This window comes from Cheilinus undulatus, linkage group 5 (genome assembly GCF_018320785.1).
Source record: "Cheilinus undulatus linkage group 5, ASM1832078v1, whole genome shotgun sequence".
Taxonomy (NCBI): Eukaryota; Metazoa; Chordata; class Actinopteri; order Labriformes; family Labridae; genus Cheilinus; species Cheilinus undulatus.
The window spans coordinates 14,417,365-14,438,428 of record NC_054869.1 but is presented as its reverse complement, the minus strand read 5'-3'; the positions used below and the strand labels follow the sequence as shown (position 1 = coordinate 14,438,428).

Sequence of the window (21,064 nt, the reverse complement as noted above, 5' to 3'; positions counted from 1 at the left end):
TAGTGATGAAATATGTCCATCTGCAAAGATGATCAGACCTCACTCAAACATTAGTTTTTGTTGTTGGTATTCTGTCACTGTGAAATTTGGTTTTTGAGGCTCCTATGAGGAGTCTTTAGCTGGCTATAGTATGTACTAAAATTAAAACAGAGGCCTCTTTATGACTCGCAAAAGCAAATGTAACCATCCACATGAAGAGTGACTAGTTCTGTAGTTATTTTTAATGTCTGCCATCAGGTAGGTGTCAGACATGTCATTACCTGCACACCGCAGAGGCAGACTTTGTCCTTACATTTTTCAATGTAGAGTTCTTCATATGTGACAGTTCTGATAGTTAAAAATAAAATGTGTCATTTGCAACATAATATAGCAGCTATCAAATGTACTATTAAATATAATTCCCCCTGGGTTTGTTGTTTTCAGCTCTGTGTTCACGCTTACAGGACGGCGTTTCCATAAGCTTGTTTATATTTCGCTCTGAGGCAGAACTCCTTGCTCTCTTTCTAACAGTCCTGCCACCATCCACCATGTGGGGGAAGAGAAATGGCCCCCTCCCACTCAGGGATGCTGAAAGTAGTGGCACAACAGCTGGGTGTAGTTGCAGGAGTTCTACTGCAAGACGGCCAGCAGACTTTAAAAACCAAAGAAAAGATTTTCTTTGGTCTAAAATGCTTCAAAGAACTGAGTTATGCTCAAGCCCTATGTCTGGATGGAGATTAGTGCTACAAACAGACCTGCACTCAGTCGTAACACTAAGGCAGGGGTAGGGGAGGGTGTGTGTGTGTGTGTGTGTGTGTGTGTGTGTGGCCTTGTGTTTATGTTTTCAACTGCATTTAAGTAAAATATTATACCTTCAAGAGAAAGTGGGATTATAGTTTGTCAACAATGCTACTTTCACATAAACACAACAAAATCAGCAGCGAAGAGTTACTGGATTGTCCACAGGGGGGCGCCAAAATGGATACAAACTTTAAGTTTCTCACAGGAACTTTAAATGTGGGGCTGGACGGTAGGTTCCTGGTCCAAATCCACAGAGTCACGCAGAGGCTTTCAGTGTGGAGTTTGCATGTTCTCATGCATGCATGGGTTCTGTCCTTGTACTTGAGCTTCTTTCCACAGTTCAAATACATTCTCATTAGGTCTCATTAATTGGTGACTAAATTGCCCGTAGGTGTGAGTGTGAGCTGGTTGTTCATCTCTGTATCTAAGGGAATGACTGGTGATCAGTCCACAGTGTACCCAGCCTCCAGCCACCTGTGACAGATAAGCAGTATAGATAATGGATGGATGCTAAATGTGCTTATGGGTTGTGAATGTGTTGCACTGGCTATCAATAAAACATGTGAAGGGAAAGTAAACTCTAAATTAGTGCATTTAATTTCAAGATAAGAAAATCTTGCTTGCATTTACAACACATACACATGCACATATAGATGTTTTAAAGACATATTACTAGCAAGCAATTCATGCCATATTATGCTTTTGGTATCTTTGGTAAGATGTTTAACTGCACTTGTGAGGTGAATGTGGCTTAAAATACATTAAGGAGTACTTTTGATGAGAAACTACTCAAATGCACTTACTTATACTAGTGTGTTTTGCAGTAGATTGATTGGATATACACAAAAGGCCCCAATCTCTGTTCCATGAGTTAACTGATACAGATATGTGTAACTGGTTTGGACTGCTGAGGAAACATTAAAAAATGAGGTTATGCAGAACAATGTGGTAACTTCATAAATGACAGTTAGAAGTGTTTTATAAGCTTATAAAAGCATTGTAGTCTACTAAAGAAGCTGCCCACAAAGATTCATCTTGTGGAATATCCATGGAATAAAGCTGTCTCAACTGTCGTGTTTATGGATGCAAACTAGAGCGAATTCCCTCAGGTCAGCTTGTGGACTTACTGTATGGTGGGAGACGGTTTTTGTGGCTCTTTGGTTGGAAAGTTGGCCGGTACAACTGGAACACCTACCTGTTGTAGGTTTGTTTCCTCGACTGTGAGCAGGATCACATGGTACGGGCGTGCAGCGTGTCGACAGGTTGTGGTGTCCCAGCTCCTTTGCATATGGGAATTCCATGGAAGCGCGGGCTCTCTTTAAAGCACAGCGGAAAACTCAGCATGCACTCTGGATGTATAGTCAAATTAGGTTTGTTTTGTTCCATGGGGAACACTGAAAATGTTCCTTGCTGTTGGTAAAAGAAGTGGAAATGTTGCTAATTATACCAACAGAAATTTACTTCCTGTTTTGTGCATTACTGTTTTAGAGCAAAGGCCTCTTTTGCTGTTATGAGGGTGACTGTAATACTTACAGCATGACATGAGCAATGGTATCTAATCAGGCTGAGCAATCTGCCAACAATGATGCTCTAATAAGTAAGTGATCCTTAAAAGACCACATACCCCTAAGATATGACTCTGCAGACACTCAGCCTTTCATCTCGGATGACCCAAATCACATTTTGACTCCACACTATGGAAAACTCTCGCTTTAAGTGAACTTTAAGAGTTACAATATGGTGTAGTAGTTACAGACAGGGCGCTTTCTGGGGAAAATAAAAATAAAATTTTCTGTTTCTAACATCAGCCTGTGTTTTACAATGATTCCAGTTAAAAATCACATGGTCTTTCCTATCAGTCTGCACCTGCACAGATTTAAAATGTATCATTATTAATCAATCTTAATCTTGTTTGGTGCCCAATCATAACAAATGTTATCTCATGACTCGGTCTAGACAGATTCCTTCCACAAAATAAGAGACAAAACATTCTTTTAAAACACAAGGCCAGCTCAGTAACCCTGACAGAGAAAAGCCTTTACCAAAAGTACTACTTATTCTGTGTTCCTCATTAGTGAATGCAAACATGTGTTTAAAGAAGCTTTGAAAATGAGGATATCATGAGGCATTTTGAGGAGATTGGACATAGGCTGTTTGTTCCTGTGATATTTTTTCTATACAGTGTTTTAAAATCATACAATCTATTTTAATGATGGACAGTATTGTGAAGCAATGAAACTTAACAACTACATAATTGAGACAGGTGTGTATGAGAGGAATTAATCCGTCAAACATTCCAGGCAAACTCCTGCACACTGTCAAAAGCCTTTGGTATTCAATCTGCGCTGTAGCTATGCTGTGTTGGCCTACGCTGTTGTAAGCATTACTTCGCTCCGCAATACTTCCCCAACTGCTAATTAAAAGTGTGATTTCTATGCCAGTTCCCACATTTTCTGCTTGCTTGGGTACAGGAGACCATGGCAACTGAATCGGACTGTGCTACATTGCAGATGGAGCTGATAAATATTGAGCAGCAGTTGATTATGCTGCAATTATTGCAAAGAAGAAAAGAGAGGAGACTTCAGAGGAGATGAAAAATACGTGTGCTGAATCAGCTGAAGAGGATGCAAATTCTTGTTCTCATTCGGCCACTGAGAGAGACATGGATGATAAAATGCATGTCTGATACTAGCTATATTGATGTTTGCAGATATTAATCTCTCTCTAAAGTACACAAAATATGCCTTTAGACATTACTGACTGTCACCTAGTGCTACCCAGCAGACCAATCACAGAGCTTACAGTCTGCATTGTTAGATGCACAGGTATATTTTAGGAGAGGAACAGCACATTGAGAAGTTACTCCAACCTCCTTTCACTTTTTCTTTTCTTATGTTGCATCCTGATGCTACAGTCAGAAAAAAAAATATTATCACTATACTACATTTACCATGGCAAAGTGAAAACATGATTTTAGAATTTTTTAAAACTTTGTGAAAAATGAAAAACTTAAATATCACATTGACATAAGTATTCAGACCCTTTGCAAAAACATTTGAATTTTTACTTAGATGCTTTAGGTCTCAGCCTTTGCTGAGATGATTCTACACCTTTATCAGTGTGGTAAATTAAACTGATTGAACATGATTTAGAAAGGCACACACCTCTCTATAGAAGGCCTCATGGCTGACAATGCATATCAGAGCAAAAACCAAGCCATAAGGTCAAAGGATCCTGTCTCTGAACTCAGAGACAGGATTGTTGCAAGGCACAGATCTGAGTAAGGCTGCAAAAATGTTGCTGCACTAAAGGTTCCCAAGAGCACAGTGGCACTACAAGTTTGGTACAACCAGTGCTCTTCCAAGAGCTGGTCACCTGGCCAAACTGAGCAATCAGGAGAGAAGGGCCTTAGTAAGAGAGGTGACCAAGAACTTCATGGTCGCTCTGACTGAGCTCAAGAGATCCTGTTTTGAGATGGGACAAAGTTCCAGAAGGACAATGTTCACTGCAGCCCTCCACCGATCTGGGCTTTATGGCATAGTGGCTAGATGGAAGCCTCTCCTCAGTGCAAAACACATAAAAGCCTGCTTGGAGTTTGAAACACAAAGCAGGCCTTGACATGTTTGTAGCATCAGACTGAAACATAACAGACACTAAAAAAAAGAAGGGTGTCTGAATACTTTCTGAATGCACTGTACATGCCTCTACATAGGGTTCAGGGCTGCAAAGACCTATGGCATATGCTACAGTAAAGCATAGATTCAACTCAGGAGCAGAAACCCGGCCTTCTAATTTTTTTTTTGCTGTGGGTTCAGAAAAGGCCTCGAAATTGATAAGATTTTTACTCATATCATATCATAGTTTAAATTTCTAGTATTGTGACAACTCTGGTTTTAACTCAAATCTCAAGGTAGGTCAAACTGCATTAATCATGGTGTCTTTTGGGATCACATGCACTGACTAAAATTGTGCAAAGAAGTTTGCAGTCCATACTGTTGACACGCATTAAAAAGGTGTGACACTCAAATCCATTTTCCCGCCACTCACAAGTAATGAAGAGCAGAAAGTCTCCAGTGAAATGCCTCTACTCTTCAGCAGCACATACAAAGAGTGGAGATTTAAGTCATCATGCAGATTAGATCACTTAGTGCCTGTCAGGCTATTGAATAGATTATACAAATTCCTTTTAATTAATGTAAACTTGAATAAATTAAGAAAATATTAAATGCTTTTCTCATATCATCAGGGGATGTGAGAAGTTATTTTTTCAGAGAAGGCAATATAGTGTGCACCGGTGAACTACAGCTGTCAGTTTTTCTTAATCAGAATATTTCAACTCTCCTGACATTTGGAGTAAAAATAAACACATTGAAGAGAGCTGAGTGGCAAACCCCAGCTGTTTTGGCAGGATATCTCCACGTTATAAAGGAGAAAAAAATGCACAGTGTATTTGGAAGTACAAATCTTGGCATTTCAATGGCGTACTGATGGATTCAAGTAGGTGGTTTTTGGAAGAATGCTCTCCCACTTGGCATGCCTCACAATGAGTGTGGAATTATACTCCCCTTGCCAATTGTTCAAAATGTGATTTCATAAGTCATATAAGATGGGTAAATCAAGGTCAAGAGCAATATTCAAACTGACGGATACTTCACATTTGTTCAAAAAGCAGTGGACTGTCTGTCTTCAGTGTGTGCTTGTGTGCATTGTTTGGTTGTTTTGTTTGTGGATGCGGCAGCTTTGACTGCTAAGTCGGGGAAGCAAACAAAGCAGATGCAGGACGATGTGATCAATGATCTCCCAGAGTTCATAGAGAGGGCACATTGGGGTTTACCAAGGCTGGCTTAACCACCAAAGGAACAAAAACCTCCATTACCTACTCCTGCCGAGCCCACTATTGAGACACCAAATTAGGGTCAATGAAACCACCAACTAAAGATTGATCATCAGAACATCAAAGTGGCTCATGTAAATCCAGCCTTTTTCAGACATCTGGGGTATTGATACAAACCCCTCCCTGAGGAGAGTTGCTGGTTAGAAACCGATATTCCTCCTGGGGGGTACTCTGACCCACCCTCTACAAAGACCCGTGAAGTCTGTAAAGTAGCTCCTCGTGAACGGGTTGAAAAGTTTATCCACAGCATCCTCTGCAGACCTGCCAGGTAGGCCTCTTATGCAACCGTGCACAGTTCAAGAGCGGTTCATCATCCCAAAGTTACTCTCAAGGACATTTCAACATGTGTAAGAGCGGTTTCTACTTAAAAAAACACCAATCGAGAACCAGAATTAGCTCAGTGTTTCCAACCAAGGTGAGAGTGGTCAATGGAAATATGATAAACAATTACACAAGCAGCAAGTTCCCTTCACCCAGCATACACCACAGGGCCTGCAGCCCCTCCCCCTGCCCTGTCACTCTGCTGCTGAGTATTTTGGTTCAAGTTCCACTGCGGCATCCGGCTGTATTGCGGTCTTGGTTTCACCTCCCACTTCCTTTTTTTGGCCCTGACGTGTTTCCGCCCCTGAATTAGAATAACTCTTTCCACACTGAGCTGTGATATCAGGCCATCTTCCTCCTCTTGCCGACAGTGTTCGGAAACTAATAAGAAATCCCCAGTGAGGTCAAAATCTATCTCCCGAATCCTTCGCCCCAGACCGCGAGACAGAGATACAGAGAAACATAAAAAACGAGAGCAGCTGTTGAAACACAAAGAGGAAGTCTATCTCTAACTGAGTGATAAGATAGAAGCAGGGTTGGCCTGTAGTATGCTTTGAACAATGATGCTGTTTAATTCAGAGAAAGTCATCATTGTAATGACAGATTCTTCTTTCAGACATTGAGAATCCTTCAGTCCTCATAGTGTTGGGTGAGGAGTTGCACAGCGGCCACTTCCTTTCCAAGGCCAAACTTTGTGACAAAGTTTGAGAGACTCCATTTAGCTGTAAGACACAAAAACACAGATTATTAGTTGCATTTATAGACATTTGGAGTCTAAACCCAGGTATGTTTTCAGTCAGATATACAGATCAAACAGATCTACAATCTAAAAGTAATTAAAGTCTGCAAATTTACAATAGAAGATATTTTATCTTTTCAATACCCTGGTTAAATTTAGCACAATCTGAGTGTAATCTCTAGTGCATAATTTCTCCTGACCGCTCGGCCCGTGTTAAAGGGATCTGAGGCCTAACTGAGCAGCACATGGCTCTGGGATGTGAGTCACTGAGAACAGCACTGCTGAAAATAAAACATGTTGCTGTAATGATGGAGGTGGGAACGCAAGGACGTATTGGCAAGAAGATATGATTCAATCGCCTGGACTGTTTTTTTTTTCTTCCCTCCCCTTTTAAACAAACACCAGACGGCCATCCGGCTGGTATCACAATATCACTTCTTCGATTTTGACAACCACTGATTCCCTGCAGCTTCCCCTCCCTTAAGGACAAAAAAAAAAAGACAATTTAACGATTATCATTCCAAGGCAACAAAACCCTGTGTGCTTTAAAGTTGCAAACTCCAACAGATCCTAGAGGGACTGAGTGTATGTTTGGGTGCACGTTAGACAATGCTGTGCCGTGTAATCCAGGGAATGGCTGACATTCTGGTATTTCCGTATGTGCAGGAATTACATTAACAGATGCTCGGGAGAAAGAAAGTTAATCTTTTGTAAAGACAGCCAACTATTGAAATGCTCCAAAGCCAAAGAGAGGATGGTCTTGCAGTTAGGGATGTCTGATGATGCCTGGATAGAAATGTCACTGCTTTTCACCTTTGCTGCAGCTGCTTTACAGGCCTTTGCTGTGGCTGTTTTCACCATCAAGGAGCAAAATTTTGTCTCCTACAGTATTGAGGAAGAGATCTGGGAGAAGAAAAACACACGAACCACAACCATGCAAATCAAGAGCACTCACCTCATTCCAAAAAGTCAAATCTAGGGCAAATCTATTATTCTAATTTCTAGTTAAAATATGTAATTACTCTTTTGAGCCACAGTCCCCTGAAACGTCTAGCAAACAGCTTATTTCAAGATATTAAAACAACAACATAGGCATGCAGTGCTAGTAAATTGTAAAAAAAAATCTGTCAATGAAGTAAGTAAACTTTACACGTTAAGTATCTAGAGAAATTATGCACTCTTTTAGATGGTATACCTCATTTCAAGGCACTGCTGAAAGATTTGGGCTGTGTCCAAAATCACTCCCTATTCACTATGTAGTGCACTATATAGTGAATATGCAATTTTGTAGTGGTGTCCCAATTCTGAGTGAGCATTGTTATTCACTATATAGTACACTCATTCTATCCCACAATGCATTGTGAAAAGTAGTGAACAACCCATGGTCACTAGCTCAGCAATATTTACCATAATGCATCATGGTTGCTGCTCTCTAACATGACGGATGAATGAGAGGAGCACAGGAACATATATAAAAACTTTTTAAAATGCTTTTTTGTTTGTTGGTTTTACAAAATTTGTAAGGAAATATTAAGAATTCAAAACGGAGTAACTTTACCCCCTATGACAATTACAAGACATGAGACATCCTCTTTATGCAAACATAAGTGATAATACACGCAAAAAATGTATATTATTTTGTCACTACAGAGACAACTTTTAAACTATTTTTTGTGAAAATACGTTACATTTTGCATCAGTTTTCATTGAAATTCTACCGTTAATTTCGATTCTCAGCCGTTGTCAAGGAAATTTACAAGTTGTTGCTGCTAAACGTTTTAATTGTGAGACAGCGATGACGTCATCGCCCGCGGCCGGAGAAGTGTTCGAAATCATTTTTGTGTTTTGCAGTTGAATCCACTATATAGTCCACTATATGCTGCTCACTATAGAGTGGATAGGGAGTAGGGAATGAGTGTGTGGTTTCGGACACAGCCTTGGTTTACTTGGCTTTTTCTATATCTTATAATTTGTTTACTTTTTTTCGATAAATATGGCTTAAAATAAGTGTAATTTAATTTCTTTTAAAGATTTTGTCTGTGCGTGGGATGTAAAGTACTCATAAAAGTATTCACCTCCTTGGATGCTGTGGTGTGTTTGTGGTGATGGGCAGTGTTTGTTATCCGCCAAACATACTGTCTTGTCTGATGTCCAAAAAGCACCATTTTGGTCTCATCAGACCAAAGAACTTTCTCCCATCTGATCATGGAGTCTCACATTTTTTGGGCAAACTCTAGTCAAGATTTAGTCTGAGTTTTCTCTTTGTCACTCTCCAATAAAGCTTTGACTGGTGAAGAACCCGGCCTATAGTTGTTGTATGCAGAGTCTCTCCCATCTCAGCCGCTGGAGATTGTAACTCTATTAGAGTAGTCATAGGTGTCATGGTGGCGTCTCTCACTAGTCTCCTTCTTGTACAGTCACTCAGTTTGTTAGGGTGGCCTGATCTAGTCAGATTTGCATATATGCCATATTCTTTCCATTTCCTGATGATGGATTTAACTGAACTCTGGGGGATGTTCACTGCCTTAGAAATGTTTTTGCATCCATCCCTGAACTTATACTTTTCAATCACCTTTTAACTGAGTTGCTTGGAGTGTTCTTTTGTCTTCATGGTGTAATGGTAGCCAGGAATACAGATTGACCAGTGACTGGACCTTGCTGACACAGGTGTCTTTATACTACAGTTACTTGAGACAAACTCACTGCACTCAGATGATCCCTATTTCACTAATTGTGAGACTACTAGCACCAACTGGCTGGGCCTCTGTTGAATTTGGTCAGTCACTTTAAAGGAAGTGAGTATTTATGTGAGTATGTGAGTACTCACTTATTCAGCGTAATATATATTTTGTTTAAATAACATTACCCTGTTTTCACTTTGAAATTAAAGATTTTTTTATTTGTTTGCTTTCTGTCAAAAAGGTTATATTGTCACATTGACTTATATAAGTTATATTGACATGAGGATTTATAAAATCAATAAAAGGCTAAAACATCAAGGGGGGGTGAATACTTTTTATAGACACTGTGACCACCAGTCAACTGGTGCCTCAATAAGATGTTTTTCTGGACAAGAAACAACAGACTTGCTTAGGTTTTAGTTTTCCAATTGCTCCCAGCATTTAGAACCAAATTGGGCAGGTTTAAAATTACAACAAAGACCCTAATCAAGGGGTGCAGATGGCCTAGTGGTTTGGTCACGCCCCTTTTACATCGGTAACCCAGGTTTGGTGCTAGCCTGTGGCTCTTTCACTGCATGTTGTTCTCCACTCTCTCCTCCCTGTTTCCGGTTCTATCCCCTGTCCTATCTCTCTAGTAAAAAGGCAAAGAAGCCCAAATATGATTCTTTAAAAAACACCACTGATACTGCTCCCCTTTACTAGCTACAAGATTTTATGCTTCTTTTAAAAGCCTTAAAAGGCCTGGTTCCAGCTCGCATCTGTCAATCTTTGGTTAATCAATAAAACTTGATTTGTATAGCCTTAATTCATAATTGTTATCTTAAGACACTTTACAAAGAGAGCAAGTTTAGACTGTGTTATTATATTATTTAAAAAGACCCAACATTCATCCATCATGAGCTCAGCACTAAGCAGCATTAGCAAAGTTAGAGTGGCAGAGGAAAACCTTTAACAGGCAAAAAACCTTGAGCAGGACCCAACTTATGTCGAACAGATAGAGGGAGATGCAGAAAGAGAGGAGGGAGATGCAGAAAGGGTGAAGAGGGAGATGCAAAGGGATGCAAAAACAAAAAACAAGCAAAGCAACAGCAGTAAAAAAGGTAAGTTGAAGGCTCTTCTGTTCATAAATCAATCTTTAACTAATTTTCTTGGCTATAATATCAGATATAATAGTGCCAAACTGTGAAGAACAAATATGGCATAATATCATCATTAGCAGCTATGGGTGAAAAGGCGTTAGTGGTAATTACAGCAATTGAAGTTAAGCTGCTCCTAGATTCACCTTTTCTGATAACGATAATAGATGGAAGGCTGATGTTGGTAGATGAAGATGTTTTAGGTTGTGGGTCCACAGCAGCAGGCTGCCAATGTCCATGACAACAGTAACAGTGTGTTTAGTATTAACAGGAACAACCGTGTAGACGGATCACTGTAACACTAGCATCAGCATCAATAATGGTAATTGAAAAAGGGAAGTAATTATTGTAATTTGAGTTGAGTAGTTCTTGGATTCATATTACCATTTAAAATAAAGTTACAGTACAGATGAGGCTAATAAAGTCTAGTAGCTGGATTCTGTGAGGGGTCCTCATCTGCAGGTCATCCACATCAACAATCCAGAGAGCTGACATCTGTGAGCTACTTATGCCTTATGAGCCTGAATTGCCTGAGACCCTCCAACAGGGCCCTACAGGCAGCACTTAAATCTTAACAGGTCACAAAATGTGACCGAGCCTTTTCAGTCCAGATCTCAGAGATGATGGATGCCCAGTCTGGAGATCTCAGACGGACCATCTCAGTGTTTTCTTTTAACTAAATTCTTAACTTTTGGCTTTGTTAAACTTTTTTTTTTTTTTTTTTACAAAGTTTTGATCTTTATAAATCTTTTTTTCTGTTGTATGGGGTCTTATTTATCTAAAACCACATTTCTGAAAAGTTGGGACACTGTATAAAATGTGAATAAAGCCATTATATAATGACTGCAAAATGCTGAAGACCCATATTTGATTGAAAGAAGCTTAAACACATCACATCAAATGTCGAAAATGTTTAATGTCACATTTTTAACAAATGTAGGCACTCTTGAATGTGAAACATGGAAAAAAACATTGAAAAGTGAAATCCAAACAAGTAAATTTGTTTAACATTTAGTACAAAAAAGTCAAAGTATACGTATTTTAAGCCTTTTTCATCTGACAAGTCAATATAAACATCTTATTTTAAGATGAAGGAAGCAAAAGAAAAGGGCCTGAGTTGTTAAAGAGTAAAAAATCCAACAGCAGGTAGGACAAAAAAAATTATATCCCTTTCTTTTGTTTTTATATCTATCTATATCTAAAAAAGGCAATTATCTGGATTTGTCATGTAAATGAGGCTTATTTACATGCAAATGTATGTAGAAAAAGTGAAGCACAAATCTTAGCTTATACTGTATAACATAATTAATGTAGGTAGTATCAGTGCTTTACAATCGTAACATTATGTTTGTATGTGCATTTTACACTGCTCCAGCTTTTGTGGATACAAGGATGTATCATTCACTTTCATCATACACTTATCTGGCCTTGTTTGAACAGTAAAGGATTTGAGAGTTTGCTTTTGGAAAGTGCCGTATTAAAAGTAGGGATGTCAAGATTAACTACGTTAATCATGATTAATTGAGTCAAAAATGAGTGTACTAATTTATATTAAATGGCAACTAATCAAATGCTTCCTTGTCCCTTTCAACACACTTTGGTTAATATGAATCTCCATGTGGCCACAGTTGTGTAAAATAAGTCCTCCACTGTTCCTAAATGTCTCATTTTACTTTAAAAACTCAAAGACCCTTCAGTGGACAAGTCAGAAATCATCTACAGTATTTTATTGATCTCTTATTGAATTTTTAATCCATAACAAGTTCCTTTGTCAATGGTTAAGTTCATGTTTCAATTTTCGACCGTCCTCTGAAAGCAGCTCTATATCAAAACAGAAAGTCAATAATCCTTAGTTTAAGACAAAAAAAAAAAGAAACAAAATGGCACTAAAACAGTTAAACGCCTTAAAGCCTGAAAAAACATATTATAGCCAGGAAATAGTTTTCCAAATAAATAAATAAATAAATAAAATAAATCCAAATTTCAATAAAAGTTAACATAAATATTTTTGTATCTCATTTGATACATGAGGTGTTTCTGGTAACTGATAATCCACTTCACTTGAGGGCAAATTTATTATTTTTCAGATTGTATACAGAAGGTTTTTTTTTATTTTTTTTAGTAATTTATGATCATATTGATTAGATAGTGGTATCATAAAACTATGTATCAAATAGGATACAACAGGCTTTAAGAGGTTAATATGCAAAATAGTGGAATTCTAAAATACATTAGAAAGGGTGTGATTAATCATGATTAACTACAGAAATTTTGAGATTAATTGCAATTAAAATTTTTAATCCTTTGGCAGCTCTAATTAAGAGTTATTCTTAATTTGACCATTTTAAGGCTTTTTCCCCCTTCCAGAATATATTGCTAATTTTTCTGTGCATTTTGGACTTTTTTCAAGCAAAGGGCAGTGAAGAGAGACGGGAAATGTTAGGAGAACAGAGTGGAGGAAGTTGCAGTAAATGCCAGATTGAAACTAGTCAGGACTGTCACCTCTGTACCTGGAGTGCTGCCAGGCTTAACCAGGATCCCTACAAAATAAAATTTTTTACATAAAATTCTAGCATCACCAAATTATTACTCAATACTCTCTGTCTCATGCACTCCTCCTCATCCTCCCTACATGTTTAGCTTATGAGTCTGGCACATCAGTGTTTCCGGCTGTGCCATGAGGTCAGGTCAGGTTCTGAGCTCAGCTGGGGAAAACAATGAATAATAACTGGACGATGAGCAGATGAGTACCTGAATGTTGCCAGGTCCTCTGTGTGAATCAGGACTGCCTGCAGAAAGGGCTCTGATAATCAAGTGAGGGCAATGGAGTCAAGTGACCTGTCCGTATTGTAGGGCGCTGCCCCGCGGCCCCTGTGGCCCCTTTGGCCTGTGCTTCAGTGGGAGATAATGCACCGCCTCTGCAGATCCTCAAACTCCCCTAAAAGCTGGGGGGTGAGGCAGCTGGGTGACAATCTTTACAGTGTATGTAGGGATAGAGTTCATGACAGATTTCATATATTAATGGTAAAAGTTTAGCTTTACCTTTCATAAGGCCTCACAGCAGTGTAACGCAACATTTCCTCTAATGGAGACTGTCACACTCAAGATCATTTTATTGTAACGATCTTCGCGACTCAAAACCAGACGCTGCTTGTAAGGCTTTACACATATAATCCTGTCTAAAGCTGTGCAATCATTGGGCGCTATCCAAAAAGGAGGCAGATTCACAATATCTGGTGCTATCATGCTGGCTGCTCCCCTGCAAATGCCTAGACTTACAAGTGACCTTAAAATAGGCTGGTGTGTGTTTGTAGTGCGGAGACGTGTTTCCACCTCTCCCATCTGCCTGCTCATGGAAAGGACAGATAGTGTGGGACCTGAGGGCGATGTTAAAGTCTTCCTGCCTCCCCTTTTGTTTCCACCTTGCTGCTCCGTCTGGGTATGGCAGGAAGATCAGGACTGCTGTGAGGTGACACAGAGCTGCTACATTTAGTGGTGTGGGCGGTGTCCCTGTTAAACCTCTTATAGTCTCTCAAAAATACTCCGAAGCAAGTGATGCTATTCAGGAGATGGAGAGGAGTCGAGCTGCACTGAGCTTTATCACAACAAATTCATAGTCGTAACAAGGCAATCCTATTATCATGAAGGGGAAGTGCTTTGTGGTTGTGAGAGGTCACTCCCTTTGACCAGAGACAGGTCTTACTTAGAGTGCTCAAGCATGAGGATGACTGCTGTGAAGGGATACGGGCTGAGGAAGGGTGTCACAGTGTTTTGACTGCATCATAGACTGTATAAGATGATGGATGTAGAAACAGCAGCCTTGAAGTGAAGCTGAAATATTAAGTGCACCCCCTGTTGACTGGTAGTAGTTTCAGTCATAAACCCTGCTTCCTCTATATCAGTGGTTCTCAACTGGTGGGTCGGGACCCAAAAGTGGGTCGCAAAGATCTTTCTTGTGGGTTGCCAATGTGTGTCTGGAAAAAAAAATGTGACAAAAACTCCATCTACAGAAGCCCTAAGTGGACATACAGTAATTTCATACATGCGCTTTTTTTAGGTTTTCCATTGATTATGAGTTAAAGTAAGTATTTTTCTTAAGATTTCTACCTATTTATCTCCCTTTTGTTGGGAAATAGAGCTGGTTTACCATAGATAACAAGGAAATTCTGAGAGAAATTACGAAACTTCCATGCTATCTCTGGAAAATGGAGTAAGATAAGAAGTATGCGTGTAAATCCTTCAGTAATGATGTGCTTTTCTCACGTGTTTGTTTTGTCCAGTCTCTTTGTGCAATAAGTTTTTCTGTTTAGGGTCCAAATATTAACATTTCTTGGAGCGTTCTTTTGTCTTTATAGTGTTATGGTAGCCAAGAATACTGATTAACTAACATTCATGATATAAATGAAGATTTTTTTTTTAAATTGGGTTGTGAATTCTCTGAAGGAGGAGGTGGTGGGTCCTGATGCCTGACCAGAGAACCATTGGTCTATATGAAAAGATGAGATATGGGTCAAGCTGTAAAATTAAAAAGCACATCTAAGAGTTTATTTTTTTGAGAAGTTTTAGTCTATTTTGCTTTTTGATTAAAATATGCTAGTGGATATAATGCAATGTTCAACAGCTCTGTTGACAAATCCAGCTTCTTGCAGGATTTGTAAGTGGATAGCAGGACAGAGATAAACATCTGGGAGAAAATATGAAAAACTAATAAAACTGTCCATAATAGTATTTGTTTGTCTGCTTCAAGCTGACACATTAATCTGTTTGGCTGTGGATCTTGGACGTTTTTATCAGTAAGTTAAATGTTTGCTGTGGTAATCAGAAAGACTTTTGGTTCCACAGCTCCTGTCTTTACTCCAGATTACATTATCAGCTCAGTATGCCATTGCCCATCACAGGGGTATTTTGACTTCAATTTGGTACAGCAGAAGGAAATGGAGATGCACTGTCCATTGTCATACACAGTCAACAGGCTGCATACAGCCTGCTGTCTATGATACACTATATATTATTATTAGCAGTGTTTGCAACAACACATTACTGTCACTTCGGGCTGGGCAATAAGGCCTAGAATTTATTTCATGGTATTTTTTTTTTGGCCCGCTTTGTGATGAAGGTATTATACCGATATTACAAAGCTGTAAAAGAGAAAGCATCAAAATGCCTACTGGAGTTACAACCCTCCATTCTCCCCCTTAAAACAAGCCTGTGATGGCACACTCCACTCATGTCTGAGCATAAGATCTCAGCAAAATGAAGACTCTCTGTGTTCACTTCTTTGAGCTGCAACTGTGGTTTTAAGTTTCATTTCTCTCCTGCTGTGGTGTGTTAAACTGCTACTGACAACACCACGTTTTCTGATTTGAGAGTTCATGGTAAAAGCACTTAAGCAAAATAACAACTATAGACTTAATGATGAAGAACTTGTTGGAAATAGCATGTTTTCTTTAATATAACTTAGCTTTAGCAACAGTGTCGGTAAGTGTACAGAGCTACAGTGTTTATAGCTGCTTCTCTGGCTTTGTTTAGAGCCACAGCCTGCTTCTTTGAATCATCATGGACTTAAAATAAGCATTTCACCCCTTAAAACTAGGGCTGTCAAAAGATTAAAAATCTTCATTGCGATTGAATTTCAGAATTTTTGTAGTTAATCGTGATTAATCACACCCTTTGATCACATATTAAAATTCCACTATTTTGCTTTAATAGGTTTTGGGTCGTTTTGGATTTTCTACTGACTTTGACTCAAGGTAACTGACTTCCTGTCTGGATACAGACCTGCTTTTATAGGTAGATGGAGGACTGTGGCATTAACTCAACCATGGAAAAATGAACTTGTTATGGATTAGAAGGGAACAGTAAAATGGTTAATGTTTAAAAACATAAGGTGCTGATTACTTTTGACATGTCCATTGAGCTGTTTGCGTTTAAATTTGTATGAGACATTAGGGAGCTTTGGTGGACTTATTTCACATCACTGTGGCTGCAGGGGGGAGATGATGCAGAGACTCCACCAAAGTGTGTTGAAAGGGAAAAAAAAAAATCAGGTGATTAATTAACACTTCACATTAATAACACTGACACAAACCGTTGTGTTTCCCTTGTTACCTGGCTGCTCTTTAGAGTCAGGGTGAAACATGCTGACTTTCACTTCACTTTTAATATCTAATTTTTCCATCTAAAAGGTTGGTTATGGCTTATACACCAGGGCGACTAGTATATCAGTATAAAGTGATGAGACACATAAACATTACTGCAGGTGCGTGCAGCTGCCATTGTCAGACCTAATGTGATTGAAAATTCAACCTGTTCACTGTGTATTGCAAGCTGCTGCTTCACTGCTCAGAACGTGCTGGAATACAGAACAACACAGACCAAACAGCAGAAGTGTGATGCCACTTTTTAACCGCTTTTCTTCCTGGTTAGATCATACCCTTACTTTTTACAGTCAGTATACCCTGAAGTAATTGAAACATGTGGAGTGCTTATTTGACTGAAAATACCTCTCAGTGAGGACACCATGTGACAGGTGGAGGAGTGAAGAGCAACTAATGGGCTGTAAGTCTGAGTCACAACAATAACTGCAAGCTAAGAGGTTGACTACCACACTAAAGCTATTAGATGTGCAAACTTCTACAAGGTAAAAACAGAGATGGTACTCCAAGAGTGACACAGCTGCACGGAAAATGGTGAACAAAATAGTTAGCGCCCACAGGAGAACAATTTAATCCTTGTTTCAGCTTGAGAGATCGCCCAAAAACTGACAGCTGTTTATGTACCGTGGTGGCTTATATTCTAGAGTTTACAGTAATTAGCAAAATAACTATGCATTGATAAATAGCTAGAGTGCTATGTGATTTCGAGAGTTGTGTCCTTTCGCACTACCACAGCAACACTAAATAATCTGTGCATTAATAAAAGTATTGAAGCAAAAAGGTTAAATTCTAGGATTCTTTAGTCCTTTAATTCCCACTGACACCAAATAAATATATCTATGATCAATAATGATCACGGTTGCTGATATTTTTTTGTTTTCTAATAAATAAGTCAAGCCTTAAAATTCATGTTCTCTTATCATTCTTAATTAATCTGTGAACACTGTTGTGAAGATAAATTAACCATTCAGTTCATTAATTGGAAGAAAACTGTGGAAATGTCTGTTCATAATAACAAATTTCCAAGGTACGAGGAGGGACCACTGCATTTCATCTTCCCTGTCTCTGACAATTCAAAATTAAAGGATGTGAGGAGCTGGAACTCAGGATATGCCTTTTTTTTCCTGTAGATCAACAGATTTATTTATTTTTTTGCTACTTTGATTATTAATTTCAACGGTGGATTAAAATATTGCTCTGGAACTATTCATAGCCGAGGGGAGTTTAAAAAATTTGACAAACTTTTACCTCCAATCTCACAAGCAGTCTTTAAGATAAGAACAACAACAACTAAAAAAACCTTGAACCAGCCAAAATTTAACACGTCAAAGTGTTCCTCTAAGGCAGCCGACTCCTGGCTGAAGCTCAGGCCTGCTGTAGCAACCAAATCCTGGCTCTCTTGACTCCACGCAGCTCTGATTAATGGTAGAGGCTGTGGGTGGGTGGTAGACATGGATCTGCCCATTACCACACTGCAACATTGCAAATGGCTTCAATTACTGTGGAGTGTGCTGAGCTGGCAGTAGGGGCTCTCGGAGGCAAGATGAGCAACGTGCAGCATCCAGCAGCTAACTCCACTGTGATCCGTTCATTCACACAACAAGAGTCACGTACATTCCCCTGCTTGATATTTACTCTAGAAAAGAATTAGATACTGATCATTTATTTTATTTTCTGCTTTATTGTTCTATTTTTGAACCCATCTGGCTATATGTAGTTTTTGATCAGTACTTTTAAGGTTCCAGAGAACTGGATGTGAGTGAAATTTATGTCTAAACTACCTTGTTGGCTGAAACAACCCTGGTTATCCTTGCTCAAGGCCTCATCGTTCCTCTCCCCAGCTTTGTAACACTGTTTCCCTTGACAAACTGACTCGGCGGCACCAAACAGTAGCAGGACATATTGAGAGCTTGCCAAGCGGCTAACAAGTATCACGAGGGCCTGTGTGCCCCCGCCTGCCCCCTCCTCCTCACCCTGGCACTGGGGCAGCCTTCCGTCAGGGACAGCCTTCCTGAGCCAGAGCGAAGGGGATTCCCCCACGATCACGCCCCTGTGCCTGGTGCCAAAAGCAAAGCCCCCCTGAAGCTTCCTTGTGTAGCAAACCAGCTGTCTCCATCGGTTCACTGACCCACATTCATAACCCTAACACGGGACGTACAGCAGACTCCCACAATCCCTCACAACAGCCCTGCTCCACCTCTCATTGTTCACCCACTTTACCACTCAAACGATGGTCAGAGATGAAAGAAAAAAGACGACAAATTTGCCATAAAATTGAGTCAATGACTACATGACTGGAAGTGGAAAATGATCATTAGGAGTCTCCCACCCACGACTTAATGCTCTCCCCTTTGCAAATCACATCAATTAATGTCACGGGCTATGAAAAATGCTATCTGTGTCATGCCACATGGAGAGAGGACAGACGCTAATAAGTGAACATACTTAACGGAGGAGGTGGGGAGACATGGGATTCCCTCTGTTCCTCTTGTCTGAGCGGGAATACCGCGCTCATCACGGCCAAGTGGAGGCCAAAAATAATTCAGCAGGTACACCACTGAAATCAACCAAGCCTTTAAAATCTTCAGATTTTTTTTATTCATAAAGCATGACTAGGCTGTCACTCTCAATATGTCACAGTCTATTTCCATCCGCTTCTTTACAAGGGCCATTATCCTCTACAGAGTGACCCTTCAAATGAAACATTTGATTATCGTAGAGTGAATATCTTAATTTAATTTCCCTTGAATAAAGAAGGCACAGCGAGCAGGAGAGAGGAAGTACAGCAGAGCGAGTTAAACTCATCCTGCAGATTAAGGATGGGTGGATCCACTCAGTTCAATCTCTTCATAATGTGGGCGAAACTACTGTATCGGAGCAGAAAATGAGAATGCTCCAGTTTATTATTTGGCATAAAAATATATGCAAATATTCTAAACAGCAGGCTATTATTCATGTTTTTATTTTCTTCAGCTTAACCAGTTTTGACACACTGAATACAATAAGAATTCAATAAGATTCCATCTTCCCAAATAGAAGTTTTGGATGTGTAACATACTCTAAAGTAGATTTCTTTTGACATTTCTTTTCCCAACATCAAACAGAGCTCAGACTAATGTGTCTCGATTGTTTGCTGACAAAGCTGTCAAAACTTCAAACAGCGGAGACTGGCAGCTCCGCTCATTCACGGCCGCAGAGCTCCAAGTCTCAAAACACCCCAGTCTCCCCTCAAATCACCAGCTGTGACCCGAGTAGAGCCGACAGACGGGCACGCCTCCTGTGAGGTGCTGCACTCGTACATCCAGGTGAAGTTTCCCTCCTTCAGGTGAGGGAAAACTCAGAAAAACTCAAGAAACAAAACTCTTTTTTTTGTGCCAAACACTACTTAGAGACTAGCTATGATAACCATCCTGTAACATATGTAACACAAATCTAGGTTAGAAGGTTATACACAGTGTGTGTATACATGTATACGTGTATACATGTGTGCTGACATGTCTGACACAGAGTTCAGGTTTGGCAGAGGTTAACAAGACGTGGTCAGACAGACACGTGCAGGTGTGCGTGGGAGCCAACAATACTCGTCTTGACCCTGCGGGCATTAACACGGCAGCAGACTTACTCACTAACCTCATTAACATTTCCCTTGTTAATATGAAACACTTGAAGAAAATGTTTTTTTTTTTTTTTTTTTAAAGCAACTCTTAATGCTTTGATTAATTATTCGTAATACTCATCAGTGTTTATGATATATTCTAAGAAAGTGAAAAAACCAGGCTTAAAGATAGTTGGACGTGGTTTGGCTGTAGTGTCCTTGACGTATTATGTAACCAATCAAATCACTAATAATAGCAAGCTTTAGTAATGTCGCAGACTTTAGTTAAAACCTAATATGGAACCATGTCACTCTAAATTAAGGATTAAGCCTACTCAAGCAATGAGGCAATACCTAAATCATTCTTATTTTGTAAGCTGACACAACTTCCTACAGTGTCAGAAATAGTAACGTATTCTTACTAATGCTTAAAAAGATACCTGCAGTAGCCTGTGAAAGGTCAAAGATGGTAATGATGGCAATTTAAGAGGAAATGTTTGGGCTGAGAGTTTTAATGATTTGTTCTAAGCTCTCTATTGCTGATTCAACAACTCCTGTTGGTGTATGATGGATGATACTGCAGTGGCCAAAATGTTTTGGACTGAAGGTGCTGCTGAGTTGAGTCATTACCATGTGAACTCTCCTTCTCAGTGAGGAACACTGATTTGTCTGGAGGCTGCTCATACAACATGAACTGGTAGCGGTGGAAACCACGGGATCTCGGTGGGGATGGAGGACGATACTCTGCAGGGAAAAACAAAGA

The 21,064-nt window shown here is 39.6% G+C and overlaps 1 protein-coding gene across 1 annotated transcript in view; it reads right to left on the bottom strand.

The window, feature by feature from the left end:
• Positions 1 to 6,533: 6,533 nt before the first annotated feature.
• LOC121509429 (phosphatidylethanolamine-binding protein 4) overlaps positions 6,534 to 21,064 on the bottom strand; it is a 90,656-nt gene continuing 76,125 nt past the window's right edge. The window contains exons 6-7 of the mRNA XM_041786804.1: positions 20,932 to 21,045; positions 6,534 to 6,717 (exon numbers count right to left, since the gene is read on the bottom strand). Of these exons, the coding sequence (XP_041642738.1) occupies positions 6,626 to 6,717; positions 20,932 to 21,045 (206 nt within the window). The 3' untranslated portion in view covers positions 6,534 to 6,625. The remainder of the gene's footprint in view (positions 6,718 to 20,931; positions 21,046 to 21,064) is intronic.